The sequence below is a fragment of the Rana temporaria genome, chromosome 2, assembly GCF_905171775.1.
Source record: "Rana temporaria chromosome 2, aRanTem1.1, whole genome shotgun sequence".
In the NCBI taxonomy this organism is placed as follows: Eukaryota; Metazoa; Chordata; class Amphibia; order Anura; family Ranidae; genus Rana; species Rana temporaria.
This window is the reverse complement of record NC_053490.1, coordinates 103,609,305-103,628,933: the sequence shown is the minus strand read 5'-3', so window position 1 is coordinate 103,628,933 and position 19,629 is coordinate 103,609,305. Positions and strand designations below refer to the sequence as shown.

General features: G+C 43.6%; 1 protein-coding gene across 4 annotated transcripts in view; it reads left to right on the top strand.

The window, feature by feature from the left end:
• RARG (retinoic acid receptor gamma) overlaps window positions 1-19,629 on the top strand; it is a 308,995-nt gene that overhangs the window by 232,734 nt on the left and 56,632 nt on the right. Inside the window, exon 1 of one of the 4 annotated variants that reach the window (XM_040340681.1) lies at window positions 3,262-3,822. The exons of 2 other annotated variants lie outside the window; for them this stretch is intronic. In XM_040340681.1, coding sequence (XP_040196615.1) covers window positions 3,681-3,822 — 142 coding nt within the window. In that variant the 5' untranslated portion in view covers window positions 3,262-3,680. Of the gene's footprint in view, window positions 1-3,261; window positions 3,823-19,629 lie in introns of those variants that run through there. One more of the 4 variants, XM_040340682.1, reaches the window with a different exon arrangement.

Genomic DNA, 19,629 nt, shown 5'->3' with positions numbered 1-19,629 from the left:
GGTAGTGAACCCCTGAATATATTCATACAGAGAGGTAATGAACCCCTGAATATCTTCATACAGAGAGGTAATGACCCCCTGAATATCTTCATCCTGAGAGGTAGTGAACCCCTGAATATCTTCATACAGAGAGGTAGTGAACCCCTGAGTATCTTCATACAGAGAGGTAGTGAACCCCTGAATATCTTCATACAGAGAGGTAATGAACCCCTGAGTATCTTCATACAGAGAGGTAATGAACCCCTGAGTATCTCCATACAGAGAGGTAATGAACCCCTGAATATCTTCATACAGAGAGGTAATGAACCCCTGAGTATCTTCATACAGAGAGGTAGTGAACCCCTGAATATCTTCATACAGAGAGGTAATGCTCCCCTGAATATCTTCCTACAGAGAGGTAGTGAACCCCCAAGTATCTTCATACAGAGAGGTAATGAACCCCTGAATATCTTCATACAGAGAGGTAATGAACCCCTGAGTATCTTCATACAGAGAGGTAGTGAACCCCTGAATATCTTCATACAGAGAGGTAATGAACCCCTGAATATCTTCATACAGAGAGGTAATGACCCCCTGAATATCTTCATCCAGAGAGGTAGTGAACCCCTGAATATCTTCATACAGAGAGGTAGTGAACCCCTGAGTATCTTCATACAGAGAGGTAGTGAACCCCTGAATATCTTCATACAGAGAGGTAATGAACCCCTGAGTATCTTCATACAGAGAGGTAATGAACCCCTGAGTATCTCCATACAGAGAGGTAATGAACCCCTGAATATCTTCATACAGAGAGGTAATGAACCCCTGAGTATCTTCATACAGAGAGGTAGTGAACCCCTGAATATCTTCATACAGAGAGGTAATGAACCCCTGAATATCTTCATACAGAGAGGTAATGACCCCCTGAATATCTTCATCCAGAGAGGTAGTGACCCCCTGAATATCTTCATCCAGAGAGGTAGTGAACCCCTGAATATCTTCATACAGAGAGGTAATGAACCCCTGAATATCTTCATACAGAGAGGTAATGACCCCCTGAATATCTTCATACAGAGAGGTAATGAACCCCTGAATATCTTCATACAGAGAGGTAGTGAACCCCTGAATATCTTCATACAGAGAGGTAATGAACCCCTGAATATCTTCATACAGAGAGGTAGTGAACCCCTGAATATCTTCATCCAGAGAGGTAATGAACCCCTGAATATCTTCATACAGAGAGGTAGTGAACCCCTGAATATCTCCATACAGAGAGGTAATGAACCCCTGAATATCTTCATACAGAGAGGTAATGAACCCCTGAATATCTTCATACAGAGAGGTAGTGAACCCCTGAATATCCTCATACAGAGAGGTATTGCTCCCCTGAATATCTTTATACAGAGAGGTAATGAACCCCTGAATATCTTCATACAGAGAGGTAGTGAACCCCTGAATATCTTCATACAGAGAGGTAGTGAACCCCTGAATATCTTCATACAGAGAGGTAATGAACCCCTGAATATCTTCATACAGAGAGGTAATGAACCCCTAAAAATCTTCATACAGAGAGGTAATGAACCCCTGAATATCTTGATACAGAGAGGTAATGAACCCCTGAATATCTTCATACGGAGAGGTAGTGAACCCCTGAATATCTTCATACAGAGAGGTAGTGAACCCCTGAATATCTTCATACAGAGAGGTAATGTTAAAGCGGTCCTCCACCCTAAAGTGGAGTCCCGCTGATCGGAACCCTCCCCCCCTCCGGTGTCACATTTGACACCTTTCAGGGGGGAGGGGGGTGCAGACACCTGTCTAAAGACAGGTATTTGCACCCACTTCCGGCCACACGATACGGGCGAAAGACGGGCATTCCGTCACATCCCGTCTGTCGCCCGTTGTGTGCTGGGAACACTCGGCTCCCAGCACACAGCGTGTGAGCCAATCGGCGGGCGCAGCGCGACTCGCGCATGCGCCGTAGGGAACCGGGCAGTGAAGCCGCAGCGCTTCACTTCCTGGTTCCCTCAGCGTGGATGGCGGGGGGAGCAGCAGAGTGACGAGCGATCGCTTGTGCTCTGCTGCGATCGGCGCTGGACTCCAGGACAGGTAAGTGTCCTAATATTAAAAGTCAGCAGCTGCAGTATTTGTAGCTGCTGACTTTTAATATTTTGTTCCCATGGCACATCCGCTTTAATATCGTCATACAGAGAGGTTAGTGAACCCCTGAATATCTTCATCCAGAGAGGTAGCGAACCCCTGAATATCTTCATACAGAGAGGTAATGACCCCCTGAATATCTTCATACAGAGAGGTAGTGAACCCCTGAATATCTTCATACAGAGAGGTAATGAACCCCTGAGTATCTTCATACAGAGAGATAGTGAACCCCTGAATATCTTCATACAGAGAGGTAGTGAACCCCTGAATATCTTTATACAGAGGGGTAGTGAACCCCTGAATATCTTCATACAGAGAGGTAATGAACCCCTGAATATCTTCATACAGAGAGGTTAGTGAACCCCTGAATATCTTCATCCAGAGAGGTAGCGAACCCCTGAATATCGTCATACAGAGAGGTTAGTGAACCCCTGAATATCTTCATCCAGAGAGGTAGCGAACCCCTGAATATCTTCATACAGAGAGGTAATGACCCCCTGAATATCTTCATACAGAGAGGTAGTGAACCCCTGAATATCTTCATACAGAGAGGTAATGAACCCCTGAGTATCTTCATACAGAGAGGTAATGCTCCCCTGAATATTTTCATACAGAGAGGTTAGTGAACCCCTGAATATCTTTATACAGAGAGGTAATGAACCCCTGAATATCTTCATACAGAGAGGTAGTGAACCCCTGAATATCTTCATACAGAGAGGTAATGAACCCCTGAATATCTTCATACAGAGAGGTAGTGAACCCCTGAATATCTTCATACAGAGAGGTAGTGAACCCCTGAGTATCTTCATACAGAGAGGTAATGCTCCCCTGAATATCTTCATACAGAGAGGTTAGTGAACCCCTGAATATCTTTATACAGAGAGGTTAGTGAACCCCTGAATATCTTCATACAGAGAGGTAGTGAACCCCTGAATATCTTCATACAGAGAGGTAATGCTCCCCTGAATATCTTCATACAGAGAGGTTAGTGAACCCCTGAATATCTTCATACAGAGGTAGTGAACCCCTGAATATCTTCATACAGAGAGGTAGTGAACCCCTGAATATCTTCATACAGAGAGGTAATGCTCCCTTGTGGGGATGCTCTGCAGAGTAGTCATCAATGTCTCCCTGTAATGTGTCTTCCTCTCGCGCCGTGTCTTGTTGCTCTTGCAGACGTAGGGTGACGTCGGGGGTAGGTAGCTATCAGGATACACTGGGATTGCTTTGCATTGTTAGGCAGATTTTAGAACAGGTAAAGAATGAAGTTAGTTGTGGAGGAAGCAGAGAGTTGAAAGGCTGTTGTGAAAGGCGGCCCGTCCCATCTCAGCCTCTAGTCACTCCCACAGCCCCAAGGCAGTTTGGCTATTTGCAAAAGGTATGCCACAAAGCAGGCTGTGCTAGAGGAGGAGGGAGAGACACAGAGGCACAGGGAGAGAGAGGGAAAGCACAGGTCAAGAGGTGGCAATCTCTGCTCATAGCATTGCCCACTGTGCCAGCTCCAGCAAGTGCCCTGTGCACCCCTCAAGCCCACAGACACAATGTATGACTGCGTGGAAGCCTTCCCTCTCATGCCTCGGCCACTCTATGACATGAGTCCCCAAGGCGCCTGCATGCTGAGGAAAGCTGGCTGCTTCGGAGGACTGGACCCTTTCGGGTGGATGCAGACCCACAGCTTACAATGTAGGTAACTCTTTGTGTGTCTGTCTATGAATGGCATGTGTCTGGGGACACTACTAAGCTTGCACTCAGTTCTGTTTATTATTACAGGACAAGTGTTTGTAGTGTTTACTACAACTACACAAAGTCCTTCATTGTCGCTGTCTAAGCTGCAACTGCTGCTATTTACTAACATGCCAATATTGTTTGTTGTATTGTTTCTGATTGTGTTAGGGTTAGTGTGATTGCATATGATCAGGGTTGTGGGATGTGAGATCCATCACATCCCCTCCTGCATACCATGGTGGGATACACAGAGAGGCAATGCCTTGTTATTTCTGATTGTGTTAGGGTTAGTGTGATTGCAGATGATGAGGGTTGTGGGATGGAGCTCCTGCAGGCTGTGTGAGATCCATCACATCCCCTCCTGCATACCATGGTGGGATACACAGAGAGGCAATGCCTTATTATTTCTGATTGTGTTAGGGTTAGTGTGATTGCAGATGATGAGGGTAGTGGGATGCAGCTCCTGCAGGCTGTGTGAGATCCATCACATCCCCTCCTGCATACCATGGTGGGATACACAGAGAGGCAATGCCTTCTTATTTCTGATTGTGTTAGGGTTAGTGTGATTGCAGATGATGAGGGTTGTGGGATGCAGCTCCTGCAGGCTGTGAGATCCATCACATCCCCTCCTGCATACCATGGTGGGATACACAGAGAGGCAATGCCTTATTATTTCTGCATATCAGTACCATATGTGCAGTATAAACATTCATTGTCCAGGGACTCTCGTAGGTGGATGTGAACTCCACTTGGAGAGTTGTCTATCTCTTCCTACACACATGGAAATACTTTCTGGGATCGGTGTAAAGATTGGTCTGCAGTGGCACAATGTGTGCAAAGTCTCCCCACCAAACTTTGATGCATAAGTAGGCTCTGTGTTGTGACAGGCAGGTTCCCATGCTTAGGGCGAGGGTCAACTTGGGCATCACAGGGCAGATGCAGGCCACTCCGGAGAGCAAAGAGTTAAAGTGATCATCTCTGGAAGTGCACACAATGCAGTGGGCTTTCCCAAGGGATGAAGTGTGTGGGTGAAGAAGTTACACTGAGTCAAGTACTGTGATTGTGCTTGTGAGTGCACAGCAGTGCTTCAGTGTCAGTCCTGTGGGTGTGAAGGTTGCTCTAGGTATGATTGTGTGGATATTGTTGTGACTGTGTCAGATTGTGAGAGTGTTTAGTGTGTGGTGGAGGGAGGAGTACCAGTCGGAATGTAGATTTTCTTTCACGCTTGTTGGGCGGGTGATTTTTTTTTTTTTTTATATGGAAATTTGGCCAAGTGCCACTAGACAGACAAACAGGATGACAATCAGAAAAGGGCAAAGACACATTGAGCTCCACACCAAGGGTGAGGGAGTGTGTCCGTATGGGTTGTGACTCTCTTCCAGCTATATATGCCTCTCCCGATGTTTACATATGTGACACTTTATGGAATCATTACATTTATCACTTTTATATTGCTGCTAAGCTGTCCACCATTGGTGTACAGTTACAACAAGTATTCAAGCAATGTTTTAGTGATTTTAAGGTGTAATATAAACCACATGTGTGTGATTTGCCTAGAAACTAGTGACATTGGCACAAAGCTCTGTGATGTCACCGGTTCATGACACTATGTGGTACTATGACGTAAAATCCCGAACTAAACTAGATTCCACACCAATTTTTACTTGCAGACATCTATGAATTTGACCTAGTCTATCACTGATCGTAAGCATTAGATAATTCCAAATTGGAGTTATGTACCAACCCAATGGCAAACTGGAGCTAGGTACCAACCCAATACCAAACTGGAGCTAGGTACCAACCCAATGCCAAACTGGAGATAGGTACCAACTTAATGCCAAACTGGAGCTAGATACCAACCCAATGCCAAACTTGAGCTAAGTACCAATCCAATGTCAAACTGGAGCTAGGTACCAACTCAATGCCACACTGGAGCTAGGGACCAACCCAATACCAAACTGGAGCTAGGTATCAACTCAATGCCAAACTGGAGCTAGGTACCAACCCTATGCCAAACTTGAGCTAGGTACCAACCCAATGCCAAACTGGAGCTAGGCATCAACTCAATGCCAAACTGGAGCTAGGTACAAACCCAATGCCAAACTTAAGCTAGGTACCAACCCAATGACAAACTGGAGCTAGATCCCAACACAATTCCAAACTGGTGCTAGTTAACAACCCAATGCCAAACTGGAGCTAGGTACCAAACCAATGCCAAACTTGAGCTAGGTACCAACCCTATGACAAACTGGAGCTAGGTACCAAACCAATGCCAAACTTGAGCTGGGTACCAACCCAATGACAAACAGAAGCAAGATACCAACACTATTCCAAACTGGAGCTATGTACCAACCCAATGACAAACAGAAGCAAGATACCAACACAATTCCAAACTGGAGCTATTTACCAACCCAATGCCAAACTAGAGCTAGGTACCAAACCCAATGGCAAACTTGATCTAGGTAACAAGCCAATTCAAAACTGGAGCTATGTACCAGACCCAGTGCCAAACTGGAGCTAGGCACCAACCCTGCCATATAAAGAGCCCTAGTTCTGATTCTATATTTGTTCAAAAAATATTTAGGCCCAATAGAGGTAAATACATTCCACCCCCCTCAATTTAGTATTATATATTGACAATTATAATGTATCACTAAAATATTGAGCACCTACTTTTTAATACTGCATATGGTGCTGTTCAAGAGTGACCACTCCACAGGGGTTCATATCAGCCCTAGCATACTTTCAGACACACCTAAACTTTGCCAGAGTTGCCCTGCTGCCAGTTCTGGCTTGGGTGGCAGTGAGGTGTTGTGTTGTGATCCTGGTGGAGAGGAATTATAATAGTAACATGCATACTTGTATTGCTTGGTTATTTATGTCACTTCGTGGAGGCGAGTGAGCACAACTTTAGTGTCTGCCTTCTCAAAAGATACTAGATTAATCATCAATAAAAAATCACCATCTCTAGGTGGACATTCTGTTCAAGGAAGAACAGTCAAGGCTATCCAATGGATACTCATAAACATATCAAAAGCCCCATACACACTATCAGTTTTCCTGACAGTTTTCTCTTCAGGTTTACCAAAACCATCTAATATAAGGTCAAACCTCAAGAGTTTCAATTTGTATGCAATCAGGCAGGCCCTTGCACTACATGGTTTTGGTAAACCTGAAGAGAAAACTGACAGGAAAACTGATAGTGTGTATGGGGCTTCAGTTGTCGTCGTGCCTGGTCCAGCTAACCCTAGACCTCACAGATTTTTACTGAATAGCAGTGTGTGCTTCCCTCCCAGCAACCAATCAGTTTTCTAACCTTCTAAGTTCTAACCTATCCTGGCACCAGGAAAGGGGGACGCTCATTGGTTGCAATCAGTGTCTCTGTTTTCTAACCTTCTAAGTTCTAACCTATCCTGGCACCAGGAAAGGGGGAAGCTCATTGGTTGCTAGCAGGGTTCTACAATAAGAAAGAAGTCAGATATGTTACTGATAAAATATTAGGTATTTCAGTTGGTTATTTAGTTATGGTTAAATATAGAAGTCTATTGGACTTAACTTTGATTATTTTCATGTGACTTGTAGCTTTGATAGGACAATTTCTTTGGTGGCATAAGTAGTCTTGCAGTCTCTCCCAGTTGTAAATACAGCTTTGGAATGCTGTGTCTTAAGCCTCAAACATACCACTAGTTTTTTTCGTTCAACCCAGTGTGGTTGAATGGAAAAAAAAGGACAGCTCAGGTCAGAGCCACTGAACTAACAATCCAATGTTAGTACAGCAATCTACCCTGCTGTGCTATTGGGGTCTGACAGGGGGGTGGCCCCCCTGCCAGAACACCCCAGTCAGCACTCACGTGCTGATAGGGAGACGGTCGGCTGCCATTTTTCAGTCATGAGCCTTGAACAAACCGGCTGCCATACACACGGGCTGAATGTCGGCCAGTTTCTATTGAACCGGCCGATGCCGGCCAACATTCGGCCCGTGTGTACGAGGCTTTAGGTATTGTATGTACACTGAAATATAGTGGGCTGTTAATAATAAAAACCATATATACATTTAAAAGTTATCCATATATAGGACATAACAGTGAAACTGCTCAGATAGGGTAACAATGTCTAGCCTATAGGAACAGGCAAACTTTAGAAGGCTGACCACCCTCAAGGGGGCATAGGGGAACATTCATGTCTTAAGCCCTGTACACACGATCGAATATCTGATGGAATCTAATCCGATGGATATTTGATGAAGCTGACTTTCATCAGTCTTGCCTACACACCATCAGTCAAAAAATCTGACCGTGTCCAACGCGGTGACGTAAAACACTAAGACGTGCTGAGAAAAATGAAGTTCAATGCTTCCGAGCATGCGTCGACTTGATTCTGAGCATGCGTGGATTTTTGACCGGTGGAGTTCCACACAGACGATCGTTTTTTTCTATCGTTTTTTTATCCATAGGAAAATTTTAAAACATGTTCTATTTTTTTTCACTGATGGAAAACAAACCGATGGGGCCCACACACGATCGGTTTGTCCGATGAAAACGGTCTATCGGTCTGTTTCCATCAGACAAACCGATCGTGTGTACAGGGCTTTAGTATCCACTATCATTTTCGTGGCCAACACTCTCTAGTCTAGAATGCTAGGTGGCAAATTTGAATGGCCAAGATGAATTTTCCCAGCCAATCACTAAGGCCCCGTACACACGTCCGAGGAACTCGACAGGCAAAACTCATCGTTTTGCTCGTCGAGTTCTGTGTGAAGCCGCGGAGGATCTCGGCGAGCCAACTTTCCTCATTGAACAACGAGGAAATAGAGAACATGTTTTCTATTTGGCTCGACGAGGAACTCGTCGGCTTCCTCGGCCGAAAGTGTACACACGACCGAGTTTCTCGGCAGAATTCAGCTCCGATCGAGTTTCTGGCTGAATTCTGTCGTGTGTACGGGGCCTTACATTTCGTATTAGACAGGCCAGCAGTTACATGAATCCCACCTTACTTCTTCTTTATGCACAAACATACAAGTTCATGCAATGTGAACTTGAATGTTCATGGAATCTCCAATGCAAATCTGTCATCTTAAAATTTTTAGGACACCTATAGATCTGCGGGGGCTTCAAACAGAACAGTGTGTGTGTGTGGAGGGGGTTCATGTGTTAGTCAATAGAGAGGGGATATTCTCCTTTGAAAGCAATAGACATGAGATTGTATGCAGTTAGGCCGATTGGGCAACAGTCATCTCATGTCTATGTGTTTGTGTTTGGAAGTGAGCCATGCAACACAACTGACTTAGAGCCCTTGGGTTGTGCATACAGATCTGATTGCCCTAGACGGCACGTTGGAACCCCACTATGTCTTGTCTCTTGTTGGGAAAGATAGAGATTTCCTGGAGCTTTGAGTAGCCATTCCAGTCTACATTCTCCCATGAGTGTGACTTATTTTGTCAGGATGGGAGTAGGTTGGTGCTTGACATGTTAAACTTCACACTACAGTAAACTTGCGGCTGTTGGGTGAAAGGGCGGTGAAACGGAAATGGACAAGCTGAGAATATTATGGGTTTGTGGGTTCTTCTGGAAGGCTTGTCCCACATATGCAGCACTGACAAAAGACTTCTTATGCTGCTTCTTCACAACTTACCAGGATTCCAGTATTAGGGACAAATGGCTCTTAATGGTCCGGCTAGGTTGTAAACATTTTATGACTGTTATAAATGTTTCTACTTTGAAGTTCAGCCCATGGACAAAGAATTTCCTCAATTTTAGAAATTTGGGGTGGAAAACACTGTCATTTTTTTTTCTCTCATTCCTGTCCCAGCATTTTTAGTGCTTGATTTTTTATGATGGTAGAGGTGAGAGCTGGGTGAAGGGGCCTGGTTGCCTCATTTTTTTCCCCCTCTCCCCTTGATCTGTTGATACCAGTCTGGGGCCCTCGTAAAAGTTCCTTTAAACTTCTCAAATACTCAACTCCATCCCCCCTGCCCCTGCACGGCCATAATCCTTTTGTACTGGGATATGCTGCTTTGTACATGAGCAAATGTTTGATAACTTTATTAGCTGTGTTAACAGCTTCTAAATCACACTGCATTCTAATTCATAGTTTAGCACATCTGATACAATGGCTCTTGTTTTTTTTTGTCCCAAAGAATTTTATAAGTTCCTGAACTCTGAGATCTGTAGGGATTTGTAACTTGCACTTTTCTTTGGACACATTTCACAAAATTGGAAATAGTAGGTTACTATGATAGAACAGAAATTGCAGCTAGTGCCATAAATGATCAATAGACCTAAAATAAATAAAATACCAAGAAGATATCAATAAGCACTATGGGCCAGATTCTTGTAGATTCCGCGTCGGCGTAGCGTAAGCCATTTACACTACGCCGCCGCAAATTACTGGAGCAAGTGCCGTATTCTCGAAGCACTTGTTCCGTAATTTGCGGCGGCGTAGTGTAAATGGCCCGGCGTAAGGCCGAGTAATTCAAAGGGGGCGGCTTGTATTTAAATTAAGCGCGCCCCCGCGCCGATCGAACTGCGCATGCGCCGGGCTGAAAAATAGCCCAGTGCGCATGTTCCAGCTCACGACGGAAAACGTCAATGACGCCGACGTGAGCATCATTGACGTAAAGTCGTATTCGCGGACGACTTAGGAAAACGACGTAAACGACGGAAAAACAGACGCTGACCCGACGTCATACTTAACATGGCATACGACGGACCTCTGTAAACTTGCCCCTCATATAGCAGGGGCAAGTTTACGCTTACGGAAACGTTGTAAATTCACTGCGTCGTCCGCGCGTACGTTCGGGAATCTCGCGTAAATAGCTAATTTGCATAGATGACGGGGAAAACGACGAGGCGACACCTAGCGGCAGGAAAAAAAATTGCATTTAAGATCTGACAGCGTAAGAGCCTTACGCCTGTCAGATCTAAGGGATATCTATGCGTAACTGATTCTAAGAATCAGGCGCATAGATACGACGGCCCAGATTAGGACTTACGACGGCGCAAATGGCGTTGCGCCGTCGTAAGCCCTTTGAGAATCTGGGCCTTTGTGTCCTCAATGATGCCATCCAGTTGTAGCACGGCAATACAACAGGAGTACAAAGCCGAAGGTTCAAAATTAAATAGATACTTTGCTAAGTCAAAAATATGCAGCCAACGTGTTTCAGGGAACACAAGCTTCATCAGGCTGTAATTTAAAAATCTTGGATACAAAAGAAAAAAAAACTCTTTAGCAAACAAAATGTGTATTCAAATGTATATTGAATGTTCAAAACATCTGAAGTTTTGCCAGTGCTGTATGTGCTCAAGCACTCCTAGTCAGTTATGTTGCACTCAAGGCTGAGTGACTTTGGTGGTTTCTATTGCAAGTTCCTACGTTGCCTCATTGTTCGCATACAAATGGCATTGACATTGGATTGCGGATTATATTCTCCAGACAGGTTGCTCCACGCACAAAATGATGTCTATTAGTAACGGTTATTTAGCAGGTACTGTATCTGTATCCATGGAGGAGCACCCTTCTCACTCTAGGACAGAAAGCATGTTAGAACTACAGAGCACCTCTCACCTCTCCTTTATCCATTAGCATAAGTGAGAGGTGTTACATAGTCCACAAATGATAGCTGGGAAAACTGATAACATTGTTTGAGACTTCAGTTCATTGCACAAGAAGTTAGAAGGGCATTGGATTTCTGGCAGGATCAGCAGGAATTTTTCTGAACTTGCAATCTTCTTAGTGTGAAAAAAAAAATTAGTGCAGCCACCCCATTGGACTGGTAAACTATGTATATTACGATATTTTTTTATTTGGATAAGACATGCTTTAAAGTAAAGTTCCAGGCAAATTCTAACTGCTCTTAAAAATGCTCCCTCGACCCTCCTAACGCCTATTCTGACTAACCTGTGTAAGAAAATATCTGTATACTTAGCTATTTTCAGGCTGCTCAGGTCCGGTCACGTGATCTCCCATATATCAGCCAGTGATAGCTGTAGGGCATAGGAGAGACAACTGCTGAAAATGCTTGGGAGTGGTGATATCACCCATAGGCTTCCTATGGTCCATCCATTGTTGGCTCTCCCTCCTCTCCCCTGCAGCAGGCGCTGATTTAGGCTGGCCATACATTATTCCTATTTCTTGTTCAATTTCCTTTAGATTTGCCTTCAAATATGGTGTGTAAGGGCCAACCTTACAGAAGGAAGCTGGATCATGTGACCAAACCTAGGTAAGTATTCACATCTGACTCAGATTAGACAGAATAGGTGTTTGGGGGGGAAGCATTTCTAAAGCCCTGTACACACAGCCGGTAATCCCGTCAGGAAAAAAAAACGTTGGTTTTCCTGATGGGACCCTTGTATGCTACTGCGCATGCGTCAAAGTCTTTTTGAGCATGCGCGGGTTTACCTGGGGACAGGTAAGCATACACACTCACGGTTTTCTCGGCAGGAAACACTCTGCCGAGAATCCTGATGAGAAAATAGAGAGCAGGTTCTCTATTTTTCTCGTCGGGATTCCCGTCAGTTTTCTCACCGAGAAAGCATACACACGCACGTTTTTCTCGGCAAAAAGCTCTCCCAGCAGCTTTCTTGTCGACAAAACCATGCGTGTGTACGAGGTTTAAGAGTAGTTATGTTTTGCCTTGAATTCTAATTTAAGATCAAAATTGCATGAAAAGTCAAAGTTTATCAAATCCCCTATGAAATCTCGACTTTCAGCCTGAGCTTTCCTATGTGCCAACAAGTGCACTCTATAGATAGGCACGATCTTCTAGAATGAGCTTATTCATATGGAAACACAGGGTTCCCCTAAGCAATGCGTTCACATTTGAATTAAGCATTGCAGACTACTAATTTACTGTTAGCATTTCCCCCCCAGGGCTTTTGGTTTTCCCCCTTTTCTAATGTTTTTTCTCTATAGCCTCATTCTCTCCCTCGGCTACCCCTCCCTTTGAAATGTCACTTCCTCTCCTTTCTCACGTTGGCATAGCTGAGTCAAAAAAGTTGTCAGAGTCTACGTCAGGCAGTGGCATACGTGCGTGATGGTATTTGTTGCAATATTGGTGCCTGGTTGAAGAAGGAAGTGAGGCAGACACTTTGATGCTGACATAACACAATCCACTAACACGACAAGCTGCATGAATTGTCACATAGTGCTGTGGTGTAGGGCTTAGTCTTCTTTTTTAACGTTGACCTTTCATTTTCTTTTAAGCTTAACCAGTGTTAGTACTAGGGCTGCAACTAACGATTATTTTCATAATCGATTAGTTGGCCGATTATTGTTTCGATTAGTCGACTAATCGGAAAATCTTAAAAAAAGTGTGGTGTACAATTTAGTTAATATGTAAAAAAAAAAAAAGGCAATTTTATTCTTAAATATCTATTTGCAGTGGTAAATATAAATAACCAACTGCAGTAATTGTAATGCCTTCTATTACCTCCACTTTCTCTGGGTTCAGATGCTAATCTTCACTACACAGAGTCTTTAAAGTGTTTTTTTTTTAAACAAACTTGTTATACTTACCTGCTCTGTGTAATGGTTTTGCACAGAGCAGCCCAGATCCTCCACTTCTGGGGTCCCTCACCGATGCTTCTGGCTCCTCCTGCCTTCAGAGTGTCTCAATAGCAGGCTGCACAGTATAGTATAGGGTGCCCCGCTATAGCAAGGTCAAAAAACTTCTGCCTTTAGAACCACTCACTTCCTGCCCAGGACTACATGTCCCATGAGGCATTGCTCCTCACACTTTCACATTTACAAATTCTCAGGCACTTAGTGACATGTATGGACTGAGCTGTATGTGTGCTGCACTGTATTTCCTGATATGTAAACAAATAATGCATTCTATATGCAGGCAAACTAATCAACTGGCCGATTAAACGATTATGAAAATAGTTGACAACTATTTTCATAATCGATTAGTTGTCGATTAATCGATTAGTTGTTTCGGCCCTAGTTAGTACAGCACCAACTATAATGGAAACGCATCATGGATGCTAATTTCATACTAAGGAACACCTCTTTAACCATTGTCAAGGTTAAAGTTTATGTATACCCCAAACTCTTTGTTTTTAAAATGTGGGGTAAAGTGGGGAAAGGTTAGAACCCTTGTCAAGTTTTTATTGCTGTCTGTCAAACTGGGGAGATTTAACCCCTCTACCTGTCCTGCTGACTATTGTGATTAAAACACAAAATAATGGGAAATCCAACATTTTACAGTTGTCCCAGAACAGGGACAGAGGGGACATCTTCCAATGGGGACACTCGTTTCGAGGTGAATTCCCCTCACTTTGTAGAGATTTACTTACTTCCTGTTCCACATCCACATCAGGAAATGAAGGAAATCTCCCCAACTAGACACAGACAGCACTGACAAAACTAAACTGGCAGGAGATTTTCCAGTCCTTTTTTTTTGCAAAACCTAAAATAAAAGTTTTGGGGTATAAGCATTGTCAGATCCTGAGTTCATTGTATCTGTATGTTTATAATGCAAAAAACACAGATAACTTTAGATAACTTTGTCTTAGAGATGTTTCAATTCCATGTGATGGCCAACTGACATTCTATGTTTAAAGAGTTTTATCAAGATCTTAAATAAAAATGAACACTTTTAGTTTGTATAGAATATTGAAAGGTTAAACCCCTTGTTTTTTTTTGTTTGTTTTTTATTGCTTTTTTTGCTGTTGTGTCCCATTATGCAGTTTTTTTTCTCAAGGCACAACAGGAAGAGAAAGGAAATCTCCCCAAAGTGAGGAAAATCTTCTCTTTGCTGTCACTGGAACTAATGTCCCTAGTAGATGCTTTTTACTCTATTCCTATTACAGTACCAACTCAAAATTGTAGATTTTCCCGCTGTTAGTGGTCATCAAGACAAATACAACGGAAAAATACACTAAGCATAATTATAAATGCAGCACTTTTGTGTGTGCCCCTATTTTATCATGAGCTGAAATCAAAGATCTATGACTTTTTCTATGTACACAAAAGGCCTATTTCTCTCAAAGATTGTTCACAAATCTGTCTAAGCCCAGGTTCACACTGGGCTGTGGGAGTGAAGCCGTGCGAGTTCAGCTGAACTTGCACGATTTCAGTCCCGCTGGTCAGTCCCGATTTCGGCCACGATTACAGAGACATCTGTGCAGGTTTTTTTCACAGATGTCAATGTAAATCGCGGGCCAAAATCACAAAAAGTAGTACAGAGATGACTTTTTGAAATCGGTGCAGCGCTGCAAATGCGTTTCAAATCGCATCAGTGTAAACCAGTTCTTAATCTGTGTTAGTGAGCACTTCTCCTTTGCCGGGATAATCCATCAACCTCACAGGTGTGGCATATCCAGATGCTGATTAGACAGCATGATTGTACATCATTGTATTGTACAGGTGTGCCTTAGGCTGGCCACAATAAAAGGCCACTCTAAAATGTGCAGTTTTATCACACAGCACAATGCCACAGATGTCGCAAGTTTTGAGAGAGCATGCAAATGGCATGCTGACTTCAGGAATGTCCACCAGAACTGTTGCCCTTGAATTGAATGTTCATTTCTCTAGCATATGCTGTCTCCGAAGATGTTTCAGAGAATTCGGCAGTACATCCAATCGGCCTCACAACTGCAGAACATGTGTAACCACACTAGCCCAGGACCTCCATATCCAGCATCTTCACCTCCAAGATCCTCTGAGACCAGCCTCCCGGTCAGCTGCTGCAACAATCTATTTGCATAACCAAATAATTTCTGCAGAAACTGTCATGCCCTGTACACATGTACGGGTTTCCCTGCTGACTTTTTACCGCCGGAGAACCCGAGGGGAAAGCCGAGACCTGGCTTAGCAGCTTTTTCCCCCTACACATGGCCAGGAAAACTACAATGAGAGCTTTGTTCGGGAAACCCGGCCGTGTGTATGCTCCACTGTAGTGTTTCCCACAGGAAAACTGCCGGGAAAAAGACCGCCGGGAATTGCGGCAGAAAAAAAGAGAACATGTTTTTTCCCGCCGGAATTTCTGGTGGTTTTCCCGTTGGGAAACCCACCATGGAGCATACACACTGACAGTTTTCCTGGCCAAAAGCTGTCATGTCCGTTTTCCCGATGGAAAAACTGGTCCTGTGTACGAGGCATTAGAAACCATCTCAGAGAAGCTTGTCTGCATTCTCGTTGTCCTCATCGGGGGCTCGACCTGACTGTAGTTCATCTTCGTAACCGACTTGAGTGGGCAAATGCTCACATTCAATGGCGTCTGGCACTTTGGAGAGGTGTTCTCTTCATGGATGAATCCCATTTTTCACTGTATTGGGCAGATGGCAGACAGTGTGTATGCAGTTCTTGCATGGTCAGCTTACTCACAGAACCCGTCACCCATTGTGCATGTTTGGGATCCTCTGGATCGGCGTATACAACAGCGTAACAGCGTGTTCCAGTTCCTGCCAATACCCAGCAACTTCGCACAGCCATTGAAGAGGAATGGACCAACATTCCACAGGCCATAACCAACAACCTGATCAACTCTAGGCGAAGGAGATGTGCTGCACTGAATGAGGCAAATGTTGGTCACACCAGATACTGACTGGTTTTCAGCCGCCCAATACAGTAAAACTGCACATTTCAGAGCGGCCTTTTATTCCAGCCAGCCTAAGGCACTTCTGTGCAATAATCATGCTGTCTAATCAGCATCTTGATATGCCACACCTGTGAGGTGGATGAATTATCTTGGCAAAGGAGAAGTGCTCACTAACATAGATTTGTGAACAATTTTTGAGAGAAATATGCCTTTTGTGTACATAGAAAAAGTCATAGATCTTTGAGTGTTGTGTAGATTCCCCCATTTACACTAAACATTATGGGTGAAAGACTCTCCCCTCCCAGCTATAGTATTCCGAAAGTTGTTGAAATCTGAGCTGTCAGAACAACCGAACAGTGACTGCATCTGATTTTTACCAGACTCATTGGGCTTTTCAGTTGAAGTTTCGTGAGCCGGGTGGTGTCAGGACCACTTACGTTTCGAATTTTGGCCGGTTCAGCAGGAATTGTCTGAAATTCTACCCATGCATGGACAGCTTTAGAGTACATCAAGGGTGTGTGTGTAACCCTTATCACCATCACTGGCATCAAGTTAAAGAGGAGCCCCCTCTTCTCCTGAAGGGATAATTGTTTGTTTTGTTGTGTTCAGAAGCTATTAAGCAGGATTAGTCCCTAGCCTGTAATGAGATCTGCCCAGGAAATGGTTGGACTGATAACCAGCTTTTCCAACAGAAGGGATTCTTATGGAAATGTAAAAGACAGCTTCTGAAGCCTTCTCTGGGCTGGCACTGTTTGTGGGCTTATTGTCATTCTTCATTTTTAATTGCTCAAGAGATTAGACTGTAATTAGGGCAGGATTTACTGAAAACTGAAGTGCATTGGTGCTGTTTGCATGCCTGTGCGTGTCACACCATTGTTGTATCTCCCTGGGACATTGTATCAGTGTAACAGTAAGCAAAAAGGCTCATATCAGAGTCCTCGGGAAAGTGCCGCTTTAGAAGCTGGAAAGTGCTTTGCATGACTTTTGGAGAAGATGGTTGTTGTAACCCGGGCAGGCGGCACCCCACCCCTACCACTGGGAGAGACAACATCACTTCATGAAGCGGTTCCCAGCTACACAGGATCTCTCCATTATATCTCTTCATAAATCACAGCCATGGCTTTCTCCAGGCTGAGTAATGTCCTACTGAACACGTTACATAATTGCCTCTCATCTTCCAGGGATGTGGTGTTCTTGTATGTGTGAATCTCAGCTCATGTTGGCTCTGAAGCCTCATACACACGACCGTTTTCCTCGACAAAATCAATCAAGAAACTTGGTGGCAGAGCTTTTTTGCAGAGGAAAACGGTCGTGTGTATGTTTTTCATCGAGAAAACTGTCGTGGATCTCGACGAGAAAAAAAGAGAAAACGTTCTCTTTTTTCTCGTCAGGAGTCTCAATTTCCTCGTCGTGTTTCTCGTCGGGCTGGTTTACAACGAGAAACACGTTCGTGTGTACGCTTAGAAACCCGCGCATGCTCAGAATAAAGTATGAGACGGGAGTGCACCTTCGGTAAAAGTAGCGTTCGTAATGGAGATAACACATTCGTCACGCTGTAACAGACTGAAAAGCGGGAATCGTCTCTCACCAAACTTTTACTTAACACGCAGTAACATGAGATTAGCAAAAGCAGCCCCAAGAGTGGCACCAGTGGAATCAAACTTCCCCTTTATAGTGCCGTCGTACGTGTTGTACGTCACCGCGTTTGAGAACGACCAGATTTTGTCTTGACAGTGTGTACGCAAAGAAAGCTTCACAAGATTCTCGACAAGCCTGACAAGGAACTCGTCGAGGAAAACGATGTTTCTTTTATGACGAGTTTCTCGGTCGTGTGTACGAGGCCTGACTGTTATGACTGCATCTTCTGCTGGTCACACACGGGAAGATTTTTTATGAAGGTCCGCTGAACTTTCTTCAAATTATCTATAACGGTATTACACATTACGATACAGTTGGCGGAAATTATTAGTATGCTGATTTTTTTTTTCTGTACTAACAATACCGAATATTTTTAATGATAAAGTATTCAGTATAATAAAAACTTGGTTTGAGAGCGTTTTGCAAGAAAAGCAAAATGTTTTAATAAATTTTGCCTTGATATACAAGCGATGTCTTGATATAAGAGTAGCACAACTGAGTATAAAAAAGAAGAGAGGTGCCTCTAAGTGTAGAAATATGGTTACATTTAATGAAGGTACAACATTTAGCAACTTATTGCTACACTTAGGTGCCTCTCTTCTCTTTTACACCCTGTAAAAAAAATGCTTTGTTATACAAGTGCTTTGGATTACAAGCATGTTTCTGGAACGAATTATGCTTGCAAACCAAGGTTTTACTGTATTTTAAAGCAATGCTGCCTACTAAAGCATCACCCCACGATAGACTGGAATGTGGCAGAACACATCTGGCCCATGGATGATGATCTCTGGTCACGGTTGATAGTCTCTGCAGGTAGTAGCAAATCCCTTTAAGCACTCCAGATCTCATACTTGCCTACGATATCTACATTTCTAATGGCAGATTATTTTTGAACTATGCTTGATTCTCTCAAGGGATGGCCCAGGCATAGTCATATTGGCCAAACGTGTCTAGATGAAGAAATGCAGATGTCACTGTCAACCACTATGAGCCATAAGGCATCATGCAGCCTGCTCAACAAAAGAGCTAAATGATGCTGCCTCCTAATAAATACAAGCCATTGTGAGCATGTGTTTCTGAATTTCTGGGAGTATTTGTACTTCTGACTGATGGGACACATAAAAATACAGAGTCAGCAAAGCCATACAGAGCCCAGGAGGAATGGGGCAAGGCAAGTCTTTTGTAATGGATCCCTTATTGTCATGGGAAGAGGATTACCGTGAGCGCTCAGGGCCTTTTTTTGTGTGATCCCGTTAAACTTTAATGATGTCAAGTGCATGTCGTGTGTAAAAAGGGGGTGGTCAGCCAAGGGAATTATCTGAAGAATTTGCTGAAATCTCGCCTTCCTTTATACCTTGAGACAGGACCAAAAACAACAAGAGACTCCATGTTGTTCCATTATTTAGCTGTATGAAGAATTACTTAGGGATGTTGTATTTTTTGTAATGCAGTTAGGCTTAACATATGATGCTGTTTAAAGTCACAAAGAGACTGTACATCTTGTTGTATTGTATCTTTATAAAAAGATAGATAACGTTTGTTAGCTTATCATGTTTGTCCTTTTACCTTTAAGAAATTTCAGTTGT